The sequence below is a fragment of the Candida tropicalis genome, assembly GCF_000006335.3.
Source record: "Candida tropicalis MYA-3404 genomic scaffold supercont3.7, whole genome shotgun sequence".
Classification (NCBI taxonomy): domain Eukaryota; kingdom Fungi; phylum Ascomycota; class Pichiomycetes; order Serinales; family Debaryomycetaceae; genus Candida; species Candida tropicalis.
In genome coordinates this window covers 42,729-57,458 of record NW_003020059.1, presented here as the reverse complement: position 1 = coordinate 57,458, position 14,730 = coordinate 42,729, and the positions used below count along the sequence as shown (strand labels likewise).

Here is a 14,730-nt window from a genome sequence, read left to right as displayed (position 1 = left end):
TCCACTGTTTATTTTCTTTTTCTTTTTTTTTGGTTAATTATCATTATTTATAGAGTCAACTCATTTTTATCCTCAATTTTAATATCTAATATCATCCCCTTTCATTCCCAATAGTGCCGGCCATTATTTCTTTTAAAATCAATCATTTTTAATACATTAATCTTATACAATTTATTTATATTCAAAAGCAATGTCACAACAAGATATAGTAACACAAGTATCTCCACAAGATTACAACACTAGTGTTGCTACAAACCAAAATGTTAGTGATTCAGATGCGGATTATAATTCAATTATTCATTTAAATATTCGCGGGAAAGAGTTTACTATAACTAGAGATGATTTAATGAGTTTACCTGAAAGTATCTTATTATGTTTATTTCCAAATGGTGTTTTCTTGGATGTCAATGGACAAGTTATCAATAATTTAACTGAAGATGATATTGTTTATGTTAATTTTGACCCATTCACTTTTCAATACATTATAAACACTTTTTATAAAGCTCAACAGGATTTAGTCACCATGCAACAAAATAATAATCAATTGCAACCAACTTCAAGCTATGGTGGTGGTAATAACAATAGACAAGAGAATATTTTAGATACTAAACCAGCAATTATTGTATTGAGAGAAGATTTGGATTTTTATGTCATTCCACCAGCTGAAGGACTTAATGCAGAACAAACAAAACAATTGAAATTGGGAGTAAGTGCTCAATTGTTGAAGAACAAACTTATCTTTTCAGGTTTGGGATACAAATTTGAAGACGATGAAGGTGAAGGAATTCAAATACATGATAAACCTGGAGATGTCGATCAACATAGTGGGGAAGACACTGATACTGATAGCACTACCAAAAAATCTAAAGGTCTTGGGCCAGCTGAACAACATTTATTTGATATGTTGTGTTCTTCTGGATTTGAAGTTAAAGATAAATGGGGTTGTCGATCATTAGAGCCAAATAAATGTGTTATCTCATCATTGCTGTTGGTTAGATTGAAAACAAATCCACCTCCACCTCCAGAAACACCACCTGATTCCCCATCATTAGCACCAGTTGCTTCTAATGCTAGTACTAATGGGAGATCGAGATCAAGATCAAGAATTGCACAATTGGCAAGCAATGCCACACGAGCTGCGCTGAGATCGTTGAGTTCCAAGAGAAATGGTAATAAAAGTGACAATACTCAAACAAAGTTGTTGTTATTTTGGAGAAAACCAGCTAGAAAATGTTGGTGGTCTCATGGATGGGTAAATATAGAAGTTGATGCCCCAGATTTATTTGATTTGGAAACAGGAAATGGGAAGATGTCTGTTAAAGTTCATATAAGAAGAGTTTGGACTTTAGAATTGTCAGTTATTGGTGTACAATGACAGATGGAGCTAGAAGAAGAAGAAGGTATTTAGACTACCCAATTATTGAACTTGTATTATTCTATGCTAATTCCTTTTCCATTCCAGGAATCATCGGTTCTTTAATTTTTTTTTTTTACAGGTTTATATGTTCTAATATAATAGTAATTGATAATTGTAAATTCACACACGACTCAATGATACACGCTCAGCAAAATTTTTTTTTGGTGTAATATTTTTTTTTTTCCAACTTTTTTTTTTTAACCAGACGTGTTTCATTATCATTTGATCAAACTAATCAACAATGTCAATTGAATCTAGAAAGGCTAGAGATCAAGCATATGAAGAAGAAAAACTTCATCATACTCCATGGGTTGAAAAATATCGTCCTAAATCATTATCTGATATTTCATCACAAGAACATACAGTTAAAGTATTAACACAAACAATTACTTCAGGTAATTTACCACATATGTTATTTTATGGACCACCAGGTACAGGTAAAACATCAACTATATTAGCATTAGCTAAAACATTATATGGACCTAATTTATATAAATCAAGAGTATTAGAATTAAATGCATCTGATGAAAGAGGGATATCTATAGTTCGTGAAAAAATTAAAAATTTTGCCAGATTAACAATAAGTAATCCAAGTAAAGAAGATTTAGAAAAATATCCATGTCCACCTTATAAAATAATTATATTAGATGAAGCTGATTCAATGACTAATGATGCACAATCTGCATTAAGAAGAACAATGGAAACTTATGCTGGTATAACAAGATTTGTATTAATTTGTAATTATATTACAAGAATTATAGATCCTTTAACTTCACGTTGTTCAAAATTTAGATTTAAATTATTAAATAATGAAAATGCTTTATTAAGATTAAGATTTATTGCTAATGAAGAAAATTTAAGATATACTGGTGATGACGTATTAAATGAAGTTTTAAAAATAAGTGCTGGAGATTTAAGAAAAGGTATTACTTATTTACAAAGTGCTGCTAAATTAAGTTCAACTTTTGATGATAATGATGATAAAGGTATTATAACTGTTAAAACAATTAGAGAAACTGCTGGGATTTTACATGATGATGTATTAAATGAATTGATTGATATTATGAAGAGTAAAAATGTTCAAAAAATAATTCAAGCAGTTAATGAAATTGAATTAAATGGTTGGTCTGCTCAAATATTATTAGATCAATTACATGATATTTTAATCTTGGATGATAGATTGGATTCTTTAGCTAAAAATAAAATCGCTAAATTCTTCTTTGAACTGGATAGAAAATTAAATAATGGTACTGATGAACACATTCAATTGTTGAATATAATATTACAAGTTTCAAATGTATTATAAGTTTACAACAACACAAGCGGACTATTATTTATGTACTATAGTTTGTATAGAAGAAAACACATTATACACAGAACTTAAATAAAAAAAAAAGGAAATGAAGAAAAAATAGAGAAGAAGCTTTCATTAAAAGAAAGTAAGTATGGTAAAACACAATCCACATTATCGACGAGAAGCTTGTTCAGTTTGTTGTTGATTCTGAGGTTGGCCCTGTCGTTGTTGCTGTGGTGACTGTTGTTGTTGTTGTTGTTGTTGACCTTGATTATTAGCCATATGTGGAGGTAATGGCATACCCATATACTGTGGAGGAATAAATCTTGCATTTGGATTATTCATAAATTGTTGTGGCATTGGAGGAGGCATAAAATTAGAGCTACCTGGTGGTCCTGGCATATATCCCGGTGGGAACATTCCAGGTGGCGGTGGACCTCTTTGATTTGTTTGTTGCTGTTGTTGGCCCTGTTGCTGACCTTGTTGAGGTTGACCTTGACGTTGTTGTGGATTCACAGGTGGTTGTTGTCCTTGTTGTGGAGGTACAAAACCCGGTGGTGGCTGAGGGAAACCTTTACCTTGTAAATGAGGTGGTAAAGCTCCTGGTGGAGGTGGTCCTCCACGCAACCATGGTGGTATTTGATTTGGTGGAATTCCTTGTGGTGGGAATTGTGGAGGCATTTGTTGCATATGTGGAGGTGGTGGTCCTTGTTGCTGCTGTTGTCTTTGAAGTTGTTGTAATTCTTCGGGGGTGATTTTTCTACCACCTGGAGTTAATTCTTTATTAGAATTAGGTGTTGACTTCGTGGAAATAGGAGATTGTTGCTCTGATTCCTTCTTATGAAGCAAGGCCATAAAGAAATTATCATTAGATGAAGCAGCAGGTGGTCCTGCTGGAATTGAACCTTGAGAGGAGACCGAAGAACCGTGTCTTTCCAATACATGCGGAGGTTGCTGTGGATGAATCTGTGGTGGTTGTGATTGCTGATGTTGCTGAGGAGGAGTTGGAGCTTGTTGAGGTGGTTGACCACCAAAGAACTTGGAAAACCCTGGAGGTGGGCCAGATGGAGTAGATTGAGCACTAGTTTGTTGAGGGTTAACTGGATTTTCAGCTGGACTAGCTGGTGCCTTTGGTTGATGGAAAAATGATGAAAATCTTGAAGATCTATGTGGTTTATCCTCATTTGTTGGGGTTTCAACTTCTTCGTTTTCAATTGCCTTGTTGTCTTGTGGTTCATCTTGTTTCACAAATGAAAAGAAATTATCCACTTCGTTGCCAGCATTGACCGCAGCAGCATTGGTGTTGTTTCTTAATTCTAATTCTTCATCAATTGATTCACCATTCTTTTTACGTTCTTCTAATTTCATTTGATATTTCCATTTCTCAAAATCTTCAACGGTTTGACCCATATTCATACCATTATCACCACCTGTGAGACCAATATCATCCCATTCAGGTGTGTCCAATTCATTTTCTTGTTCTCCTAATAATTGTGAAATTTTATCTTTGGATAATTGATCCAATTCATGTGATTTGTTGAAACCCAAGGAATGATGGTTACGATTGCTACCTGACGAGGCACTATTTTTTCTTTCCCATGTTTCGTTATAGTTAGTTCCATTTCCTGACGAACCACCACCACCACCTCGTCTTCCTTTCTTCCTGTAAGATGAAGAAGAAGAAGATTGTACATTTTCATGCGCTGATCTATTCTTGGACAATCTCCAAAATGATTTTTCAGGCAATTCATGGTTCAAATCAACAGCTTCAACCTCAGTACGTAAACTTAATAGATACCCAATAGAGTATATATTTTCCCTTCCTTGTTTTATCAATGGTATGGAATTTATAAATTGTTCATCACTAATCTCAGATTCTTCCTCAATTGCTTCTTCAGATTTACTATCTCTTATAAAGTCAGGTGTCGACTCTCTTGCTGCATGTGCAATTGCCGAATCTAATAGTTTTGACAAAGCATTGCTTGGATCTAAACTGTGAATTGAGGATGTTCTTGTTGTTGTGGGTTGGGAATTGGATGATGATTGATTGTTTATTGGTGTGGTGGAATCCTTGTCTGAAATCGTCACTATTGATGGATCCACTAATAATGGATTCGAATTTGAAGCAGACATTGTATCTATATGATAAGTGCTTTTAAGTTATTATTATTTTCTTTTGTTTTTATAGTTATCCAGATATTATTAATTAGCTGAGTCGGATTAAACCAGGCTTGTTAAACCAATGAAATATGAAAATCTATCAAATACTTTGTGTGGACAATATAAGAAAAAGTGTTGATTTTTTTAATCGATGTCTCAACTTTTTTTCTTCTTCTTCTTCTTCTGCTTCTTTCTTCTTGGTCTCTTTTTTGCCAACCAATTTGTATTTATTTTTTTTTCTCCGTTTCTCTCCTTCCCAAAGAGAAATTGGCTACATGCACACGACCCTGGATTGAATCAACATCAACAAATGCTTTGCACCCATTACTTTCAATACAGATTACAAATAACGATATATGCATACTCTAAATAAAACAACACTACTAATACAAATCAAATCAAATCAAATCAAATAATAATAATAAAAAATAAATAATAAAACAATTAAAAGCCATCAATATATCATGAATTATTGAGATATGGTGTGTTCAATTTCGTAATTTCACGACACATAATAAACCAATCAATCTCTCTTAAATAAATCGACCTGTCCTTAAATGAATCACTACTTAAACTCTTCCCATTCTTTAATTTTTCTTGCTCTTCCCACTTGAAGAGTTCATACATAAATCTTAAATTTGGTTGAATAATGATATTCAATCTTCGAACTCTAACATATATGTAAGCCATTGGAAGGTTAATATTTAATCTTTTCATGACTTCGGCAATGACAACTGTTGCACTTCGACTGACACCAACACGGCAATGAACTAAAATTTTTGTCTCTCCTTTCGTCTTGGTATATTCATCATTGATAAATTTTAGAATTTCTGGTAATCTTTGACTCAACTCATCGATCCCATCATCTTCTAAATTATTAACCTTCATAACAGTATCTATTGTAGTCGTACGTGGATGTGAACGTGATGGATCCTTTGGTGAAATATGATAGGTTTCAATGTTTCCATCCGATGATTCTTCCATAGTGATATCATTGTGTCTTTCAAATTTATAACCATTTAACCACGGAAGTGTTTCTCCAACGGAAATGATTTTCTTTATTCCCAATCGATTCAACAATGGCAAACACAGAGCATGTTTAAGCGACCCAAGATACAAATGTGGTAGAATCTTTGAAGGAATTGACCCTTCAACTTCTTCTACCCAGTTAGTTTGTAGGTACGGGGTATTCCCATCTCCATAATCCGAAGAAGACGTGCTGTCATCTGAAGTGACATCATCTTCATCGTCTGAATTGTGGATAAAACCCAACTTCATGCTGTTGTTTGTTTTCTTTGGACTTCCTAATAATAGTTCATTAATCTCTTGGGCAGTTAAAGTTTCCAAATTGGCCCAGTCCAACACCTGTCTTGATTTGGGACTGAATTTTCTCAACAATGGTTCCAATTTTCGTAATATGATAACATCACTGTTGAAAATATAAAATGGTCTACCATAGGTCATATGTAAGCTCAACATAGCTTCATCCAAAGAAACATCCAAAGAGTACATCAAATAACAGAATATTAACAATGACAGTTCGGTGTATCCATCAGTACAATATATTAATGTACTCAAACCGGTTATGGCATTCAGGGAAGAATACAAATAGATTAATTTGCAGGTATTGATAATCAGCTGCAAATTTTCCCCTTTACAATCACCGATACCAATCGACCCCAGAGGTGGGAATTCTAAATGGTGGAAATCATCTGAGTCATCATGTGACGAAATAGTGTACTTGAATAACAATTGTGCTAAGTCGTCCAAATCCGGGAATGTTGCTTCTCCATGACATCTAATAAATAATTTCCAAGTAGCCTTGGGTTGTGGTAATAATTCTAAAATAGGTTCTTCCTTTGAAACGACTGAATTGTGGGGATTACAATAGTTATCTTTCAAATTGCTACCATCAATATTAGCAAGTTTCTGTTCTAGAATGTTATTCAACATAATTTGATGGTCCCAGAAGTTACCCACCCAAACATTTTGAAATATTTTTGTGGCAGATGACATCCTAATGGTTTCGATCTTCTCATACAATGGCAAGTTGTAGTCATTTAAAAGATATTGGTTATTTGATTTGAAAGTCAAAGGAGTTGTGTCAATTCTAGATATGTTTGCAAATGCCTTTAATGGATTTGTCGAAATTGGTGACTCCATCACTTTATAATATTTAGATAGATCATCTTTCAAAATGAAAATACTATAAGTAGGTGGTATTTTACTCTGGCTGTCGTCACCCAATTCTTGCAATTCAAGGATTCTTTGTTGGTGTTCGTATCGTTGAGCTAACCAAATAATTCTAGCAATTGATTCCAACATGTCCGTGTTGGTACCATAGATGATAAAATCCGAGCATGTCGACAACTTGGCAACTTGAATCTGGAAATTGCGCAATGAAATACCTCTCTCAGGGTCCAAGTTCAAGAAAATTGGCAACACATTCAATTTCAAACAATCCAACACCAACAAATCAATTAAGGATTCGGAATTTTCGTCATGTCCACTCTGATCAGCAGACCATATTTTCCTAACGATATCTTTGATTTCCGACTTTGAGACATCAATTTTGGTTAGTATTTCAGGCAACTGTACTGTATTGTGTAATCCCATAGGAATAGAGCCATCAGAAACACACATTAAGAATCGGATATCCGTCGGTCTTGATAAATTATAGTCAATAAAGATCTCATTGTTCATGGGATCACTAAGATTCATGGTACCTGTCTCCCCGAGTTTTTGTTGCAACTGCTGTTGTTGATGTAAGAAAAATGACTTTTGCGCAAAATTGAATTTATGCAATCCATGCAACCAAGGGAACATTTCTTTTGTATTTGGCAAACCTGAATTGAAATACCAATCAAATATTCTATTTAAATGACTGATTGATAATGCTTTGATGGGGATGTTTCTAACGGATGGATAATTTGGAAGTTGTTTATAAAAAATTGATGAAGTGTCTAAAGGATTGATATCTATATTTAATTTAGTAGTTTTGAGACTAATGCCATCACAAACCTCACATGGATCATCTGGTTTTTCTACTTTTTGGGAATCATTGAAGCTTTTCAAGCGGGCACGGAACCTATCTCTTTCATACATTTGATCATTGGAAGATGATGAAGTTCTTTTGCAGGGACGGGAATTTTCAATTGTTGCCAAAGTTAGTGAGGGTAATGAGAGAGCACTCGGTGACACAAGTTTGCTTTCTGGCGGTGATGGAATTTCTTCTATTTGTTGGACTTCGTCTAAATTGGTATCCTCGTCTACTTGTACTGGGGTGTTTCTTCTTGGAATTGGACGATGCAATTGTGTTGATAAAGATGTGTTACTAGCCAATGTACCAAACCCCGATGAAGAAGGACCGGGTGAAGGACTATTATCTGATGTACTTGTTGGAGTTATGGAATTTGGAGACGATGCTGTCTGTATCTGAGGCATTTTAGTCGTAGTTGCCGTTGACATGGTGTTTAAGATTTTAGATGATATAGTCTAGACAAGTGATGATTTTCCCATAAAAACAGAAAAACTTGAATTGTATAAGGTATGATCTAATTGAATTTTATTGTGAATGATGCCAATGGATAAATAATGAATAATTGACTCAAATGATAAATGTGGTGGTGAAAAAGAATTGTTGAAGTCTTTCTCTATGGGGGTGTATAAGCTGAAACAAACAAACAAAATGATAATGATAATGATAATCAAGAAAAATAGCCAAAAAAAAAATTGATGTGTTGAAACAAAAAAAAAAGAGGAGGGATGATTCTTAATAATACTGTTGAATGCTATTATCTAAATTAACCTAATTATTATTGTCTAATGATCTATTTATTGTTAAAGTTTTATTAGGTAGTTAAGGGATAGGGGACAAAGGAAAAGAGGGACAGTCAAACAGAAAAAAACAAATGATATTGACAAGATATCTTTCTTCTTCTTCTTGTTCTTCTTTTTTTTTTTCTTTTGTCTTTTCTTTGAAGTTTATTATTAATATTTTTTTTGTCTCTCTCTCTCTTTTTGTTGATTGTTTGTTTTTTTCAATAATCTTTGAATTTGGACTTTTTTTTTTTCGTTCGCACACTGACTAATGCACGACACTGGAGATAATACATCAACAGCTATGCATTGATAATTGATTGATAATTGAAAGCCGCAATGGATCAATTGGCTATCAGAGAGCACCTTACAAACTACAATAGACCATCCTTAGATCGTCTCTTTTATCGTGTCTTCTTTTTATATTTGAGCCATTTAAGTGTGGATGTTGTCACGATCATTGGTCCCTTTTCTTTTTCTTTGCGCTCAAAGATCATTAATCATTAATCATTTTTTATTTTTTTGCATTCCACCCGTTGTCGTTGATAATGTATGGTAGTGTATATATGCACAAAAGCCTGTTAGATCGATCAAGCGATAAACAAAATTGATCATCGTACACGTCCTACACATCTTCCACAGTTTTTTTTTTTTTTACAAGAACCGCTGATTATCACAATTGTGTATCCCCCCCCCTTTATCAATTCTTCTGTAGATAATTTTTTTTTCAATCTCAAACTATAAAGGTTATCTACAACTCTGGTATAGTAAACTGTGCTTAAATAAGGTACACTATTTCTTATTTATTCTCATACTAATTGCACAAAAGTTTTAGGCATGATACTGCTACACCGACTAGGCGACGTGACCCAACAATTGTGCCACAGATATATGGAATTAATATAAAAAACAGTGTATGTAGGTGTATATAAAAACATAAATCATATTATGCAGTCATATTATACTCTTGTTCCATCAACCAATGATCTGATTTGGTTGGTTTTCAACCATCTTTATGTTTCGTAACAAATTTACAAAATTCATGTACAGTTGAGATCAACCTAGAGGAAAATCAGAGTTTCTCCGATGTATACTATTTGTTCATTCCATATGTCAAATGGTAATACTCATGCAGAATCACACGCCATAAAGTGAATATCTTTGTTTTTATGTCTGTTGTTCCAACCCTCAACATTTACTTCCTTATTCGATCAAAATCTCAATGAAATTTTACTTCAAAATTGAAACCATTTTCCCTTTCCGTTGATATATATATTCCGCGGTAGGTGGTTGATTTACTTATCAGAATGTTGCCGTTATTAATAATGCAACAGTAAATCTGACACGTGAGATGTTGCACATGTCTCGGAATTACCATTAATTCAACCATTTTCAATGCCAACTCAAAACAAAAAAACTGTACGTATGACAAGTCATCAAATAAAAAGATTATAGACCATACGTATCGGAATTGATCATGAATGACTCATTGGATACAAGCCATCATTGTCGTGATATACAAGAATAGTTCTACAGTTCTTATAATAGTCAAATACTGATTAGTTTGCATGAATATATATTTTCTACATTTCCGATGGTCTTTTCTCTCTCTCTCTTTAATTGGTAAATTCTAAAAATAGAGCACGTACATATTATGGTTAGGAACAATTGCATTTCCGTCATTTAAATTAAATTTTAGAACCATAAAACCGATATGCATGATACGGAGAATCATAGTACTAATGAAGTTATCATTAAAGAAAAAAAATCTATGATATCTATACTTGTTCTAGATCATAAACTATTTTTTTTTTTACATCAAAGTTGTTCTTCCACCAATTTCATTACTTGGTGTACCATCTGGCATATTACCATCACGATCATTGACAAATTGCTTATAAATTTTAGATAATTTGATTTTTTCCGAATGTGATATAGAAGGTTTTGTCTCTTTTAAGGATTGAATGAAATTATCATGGGTTATTAAAACTTTTGATTTACCCATAATATCTTGATTCTTTTTCGTGTCATTATCATTATCATTAACAAATTGTTGAATTTGATGTAATAATTGAATTCTTTCATTTGTTTTCATCTTCTTTTCCGAGTTCCCAACTTTGAAAAATTCAATACTTGTGTTTGAATTATCTGTCTCTGTAGCTTCATCTTGTTCTTTTTTAGACAACTCTTCAAGAGTAACATGAACTCCTTTAAGGAATGTATTAGAAACTAACCCTTGGATATCAGCACCACTGAAACCTTGCGATTTCTCAGCAATTTCTTCTAAATTAACATCATCTGCAAGCTCCATCTTGGTAGTTATACTTTTCAAAATATCCAATCTGTCTTCATAACTAGGCATATCGCAGATAACACTTTTATCCAATCTACCGGGTCTCAACAATGCACTATCAATTAAATCAGGTCTGGAAGTAGCAGCCAACACATAAACACCATCCAATCCTTCTGCACCATCCATTTGGGTCAACATTTGATTGACCACTCTATCAGTAACACCAGTTGAATCATGCCCTCTCTTTGGAGCAATAGAATCAAACTCATCAAAAAACAAAATACATGGTTTAGCAGCCTGTGCACGTTCAAACAATTCTCGAACACTTTGTTCACTGGCACCAATATATTTGTTTAAAATTTCTGGACCTTTGATAGAAATGAAATTTAATCCACATTGTCCGGAAATAGCACTGGCTAATAAAGTTTTACCACAACCTGGGTATCCATATAACAAAATACCGGAACGCAAACGCAATGGACAATTTGCAAAAATTGGAGCATATTTGGTTGGCCATTCTAAAGTTTCCAATAAAACATTTTTTGCTTCTTTTAATCCACCAATATCGGTCCAATTGATAGAAGACTTTTGAAGTTTGACACCACGTAAATTAGAAGGTGTGTATCCAGCTAATGCTTTTTCTATATGTTCAGTTCTAACAGTATTCTCTTCACTGTCACTAAATAAAACTTCATGGTAGATTCTGTCACTAAGAATCTTCAAATCGTTTGGTAAATAACCTTCTGTTTCACTGACTAAATCCATCAAATCAACTTTGATTTTAAGTTCCAATTTCTTGGTCAAATATTGATCCAATATATCAAAACGCAATGCTTTATCTGGGGCATTTAAATGAACAAAATTTTCAAGTAAATGGGATCCTAACAATAATTTGTTGATACTTTCTTTAGATGTGGATGACAACAAAATTGATAAATTTGAATTGGTTTGATTATGTACTTTAGCAAGACTAGAAATAAAAAATTCCGTAACTTGGTTTGATTTAGTAGCATCCATATTTTCCATTTCAATATTCATGATTTTATCAATGTTATCCAAGATTAACAAACTTGGTTTATTCCAAGCACATTGTTGAATATATTTGAACAAATGGTTTTTCGACAAGTTTTGAAAGTTTTCATTCATAATTGATTCACAGGAAATATACCTTGTGTAAAATCCGTGCTCTGAATTGAGCTTTTGAGCAAGTAGTTTCAAAAGCAATGTCTTACCACTACCTGAATTACCATGAATCAAAGTACCGGTATTTTCTGAAGTTGTAAAAGAATCAACAATATCGTCAACAGTTTCGTCTAGTCCAATAGCTTCAAGATCATTGTCATCATTTGGTGGCTGTTCGATGAATGATTGTGTTCTTAACAATTCATCCCCAAGTTCCAACTTTATCGGTTTTTTGGATTCTAAACTATATGGTTTGATCCATGCGTTGGAATCATCGTTTTTCCTGAATTTCAACAACCCACCATATGGGAGGATGTTCGGTATAACTGGAATTTTAATAAAATTGGTGATTGGCATACTGGCAATATCGGGGTAGAATTTTTCAGTCAACTGTTGTAATACCTTGTTGTCTTTTTTATTTATAGTAACTTCCTTTTTCTTTGTGTGGATGATATACGGATGAACGGTGAATGTGGTTGGTCTTTTAGGTAAATTTCTAATGGCTGGCTTCAAACTAATTATGTTTCCAATTTGATTTTCAATATTTAATGCCACTGATAAATCTCTTGAAAGTCCAATATTTTCTGATAATCCATTCTTGTAGTCCACGACTCTGGCAACGATTCTTTTATTCTCCTTCAAGTCCTTGTTCTCGTCATCAACAGTCTTGGACGGTTTATCATTTGGACCAGGTATAACGGAAACCGCAACATAATCACCAAACTTATTTGTCAATTCATTCAAATCCATGTAAACTGTGTATCCTTTGTCACTTTTGATATCGTATAATCCATGAGGTAAACTGATTCCTCTTTTTAAAATCAGAGGCAACTCCGAATAATCTTCACCAGAAGGAGATCTTTTGGTGCTTTTTGAACTACTAACACTTTTAGTAGTAGCAGTTTCATCTTCCTTCTTTCTAACCTTAGGAGCAATGGCTATTTCACAATATGGAGAAATTTTTGCATATTGTACTCCTTCTTTACCCAAATCAGTTACTAATAATTTGGCATACGTTGAAGAGTTAGGATAAACCACCAATACCTGATTTAATGCAACACATCTTGTTTGACTCAATAATTTATCTTCAATTAATTGTGCATGTAATTCCACCAATTCCCAATCAGAACTAGTCAATGGTTCTAAATTGATATTTGTACTTTCATAGTTGCCCAATTTTAAATTGATTACAATCTTGGTGTTTTCTGATAATTTTAATGATTGTGCAAATATAGGATCTATCTCTAATGATGTTATTGATCCCGATGATGACATTCCTGACCAACCAGCATATGTTTTAGTTTTGGACTTACTATCAGTGACAATCTCCACAATTACATCTTGAACTTTGATATTAGCCGTGAATAATAAATTAGTTAAATGGGAAGGTAAATTAACAAGATTTGATTTTAAAGTCTTGTATGTGATTGTAGCTTTATGATTATCCATGTTGTAGTTGATTATTAGTGATGAAAGTGAAAAGAAGAATCCTCCAGAATGATTCGTTCAAATAGGCGTGTAATTTTTTTTTGTTTGTTCGTTGGTGAAATAAAATGAGTGGGGAAAAAATTACCTAAAACAATTTTGCATGCGAATTTTTATTTTTCACTCCGAGGATAAAACTAAGTTAATAGAGGGTTCTCCAGAGAAAGCTTACCCAAGATGGATTGAATTTATAGGTTGCAGGATTATACATGTAACATATAGTTAATTTTGAGTAAGTTATCATTCTATCTACCATAGAGTTTGTTTTGCAGACGGGGTTGATGACATTGTCAAAAAACACGTGACATCAGCACCTCGGAAGTTGCAGATCACGAGACTGTACCCTCGGAAATAATCAGCCACTTCGGAAAAACTTTTTTTTTTTCATTTTTCTTTATTAATTCAGTTGTGTGCCCTCAATCGTTATCAACATCTATTGGAACTAACCTAAGAATAAGCGATATATGTATTTACTAGCCACTTTTTTTTTTCGCTAATACTAGTCTTGTATGTACTTCGTACAGGGTATTCTATTGTATAATCACCAGATTGTTTAACCAAAGGGTTCTGAAGTCCAGAACTACTCCGGTTTTACGAGAGTAAATGAAGACCTACCCGCCTGAATAAACTTATCTTTGATATTTCTGCTGACGATATTCTTAATAATCAAACTTTGTAATAAATTATTAAAAATTTTTAGAACCGTGTTGTGCCTCCCCCAAAATGCAAACTAGTTTCTTGTGTGTTGATGATAAAATTAAAGGTGAAGATGATCCCTGCGTCATACCCGCTAAAAAAAGTTTATACCAGATAGGAAATGGCTGTGATACTCGGAAGGAAAAAAAAAAAAAGAAATAATTAGCTATTCGGAACGAAGATTTTAAGTCATATAATCATTAACTGTGTATTAGTAATAAAATGTAAGACAAAATCACGGGCCGTTAATTCGGTTAGTAAAATATAAAAAGCAAACAAAGAAAAGACAGACCAAAAAGAATTAAAAAGAGGCGTGGCATATTTGTGACTAAACTTAAAAAAGAAACCTATGAATACACGAAGTTAGGAAAGTCAAGTGCTAGG

At 33.4% G+C, this 14,730-nt stretch overlaps 5 protein-coding genes across 5 annotated transcripts; 2 read left to right on the top strand and 3 right to left on the bottom strand. All coding sequences in view use genetic code 12, as the record gives it.

Moving 5' to 3' along the window:
• Window positions 1-190: 190 nt before the first annotated feature.
• Window positions 191-1,375, top strand: CTRG_04873 (uncharacterized protein; the record flags this gene model as incomplete). The annotated part of the gene is made up of 1 exon (XM_002550529.1): window positions 191-1,375. The coding sequence occupies one exon, from the start codon at window positions 191-193 to the stop codon at window positions 1,373-1,375; it is 1,185 nt and encodes a 394-aa protein (XP_002550575.1).
• A 283-nt stretch (window positions 1,376-1,658) lies between these two features.
• On the top strand, window positions 1,659-2,723 carry RFC2 (replication factor C subunit 2; the record flags this gene model as incomplete). The annotated part of the gene is made up of 1 exon (XM_002550528.1): window positions 1,659-2,723. The coding sequence occupies one exon, from the start codon at window positions 1,659-1,661 to the stop codon at window positions 2,721-2,723; it is 1,065 nt and encodes a 354-aa protein (XP_002550574.1).
• A 159-nt stretch (window positions 2,724-2,882) lies between these two features.
• Window positions 2,883-4,844, bottom strand: CTRG_04871 (uncharacterized protein; the record flags this gene model as incomplete). Its single annotated transcript, XM_002550527.1, has 1 exon — window positions 2,883-4,844. The coding sequence occupies one exon, from the start codon at window positions 4,842-4,844 to the stop codon at window positions 2,883-2,885; it is 1,962 nt and encodes a 653-aa protein (XP_002550573.1).
• A 489-nt stretch (window positions 4,845-5,333) lies between these two features.
• CTRG_04870 (tyrosine/serine/threonine protein phosphatase) lies at window positions 5,334-8,339 on the bottom strand (the record flags this gene model as incomplete). Its single annotated transcript, XM_002550526.1, has 1 exon — window positions 5,334-8,339. One exon carries the CDS (start codon window positions 8,337-8,339, stop codon window positions 5,334-5,336), a length of 3,006 nt encoding a protein of 1,001 aa, XP_002550572.1.
• Window positions 8,340-10,503: 2,164 nt separating this feature from the next.
• On the bottom strand, window positions 10,504-13,614 carry PEX1 (AAA family ATPase peroxin 1; the record flags this gene model as incomplete). Its single annotated transcript, XM_002550525.1, has 1 exon — window positions 10,504-13,614. The coding sequence occupies one exon, from the start codon at window positions 13,612-13,614 to the stop codon at window positions 10,504-10,506; it is 3,111 nt and encodes a 1,036-aa protein (XP_002550571.1).
• Between the last annotated feature and the right edge of the window lie 1,116 nt (window positions 13,615-14,730).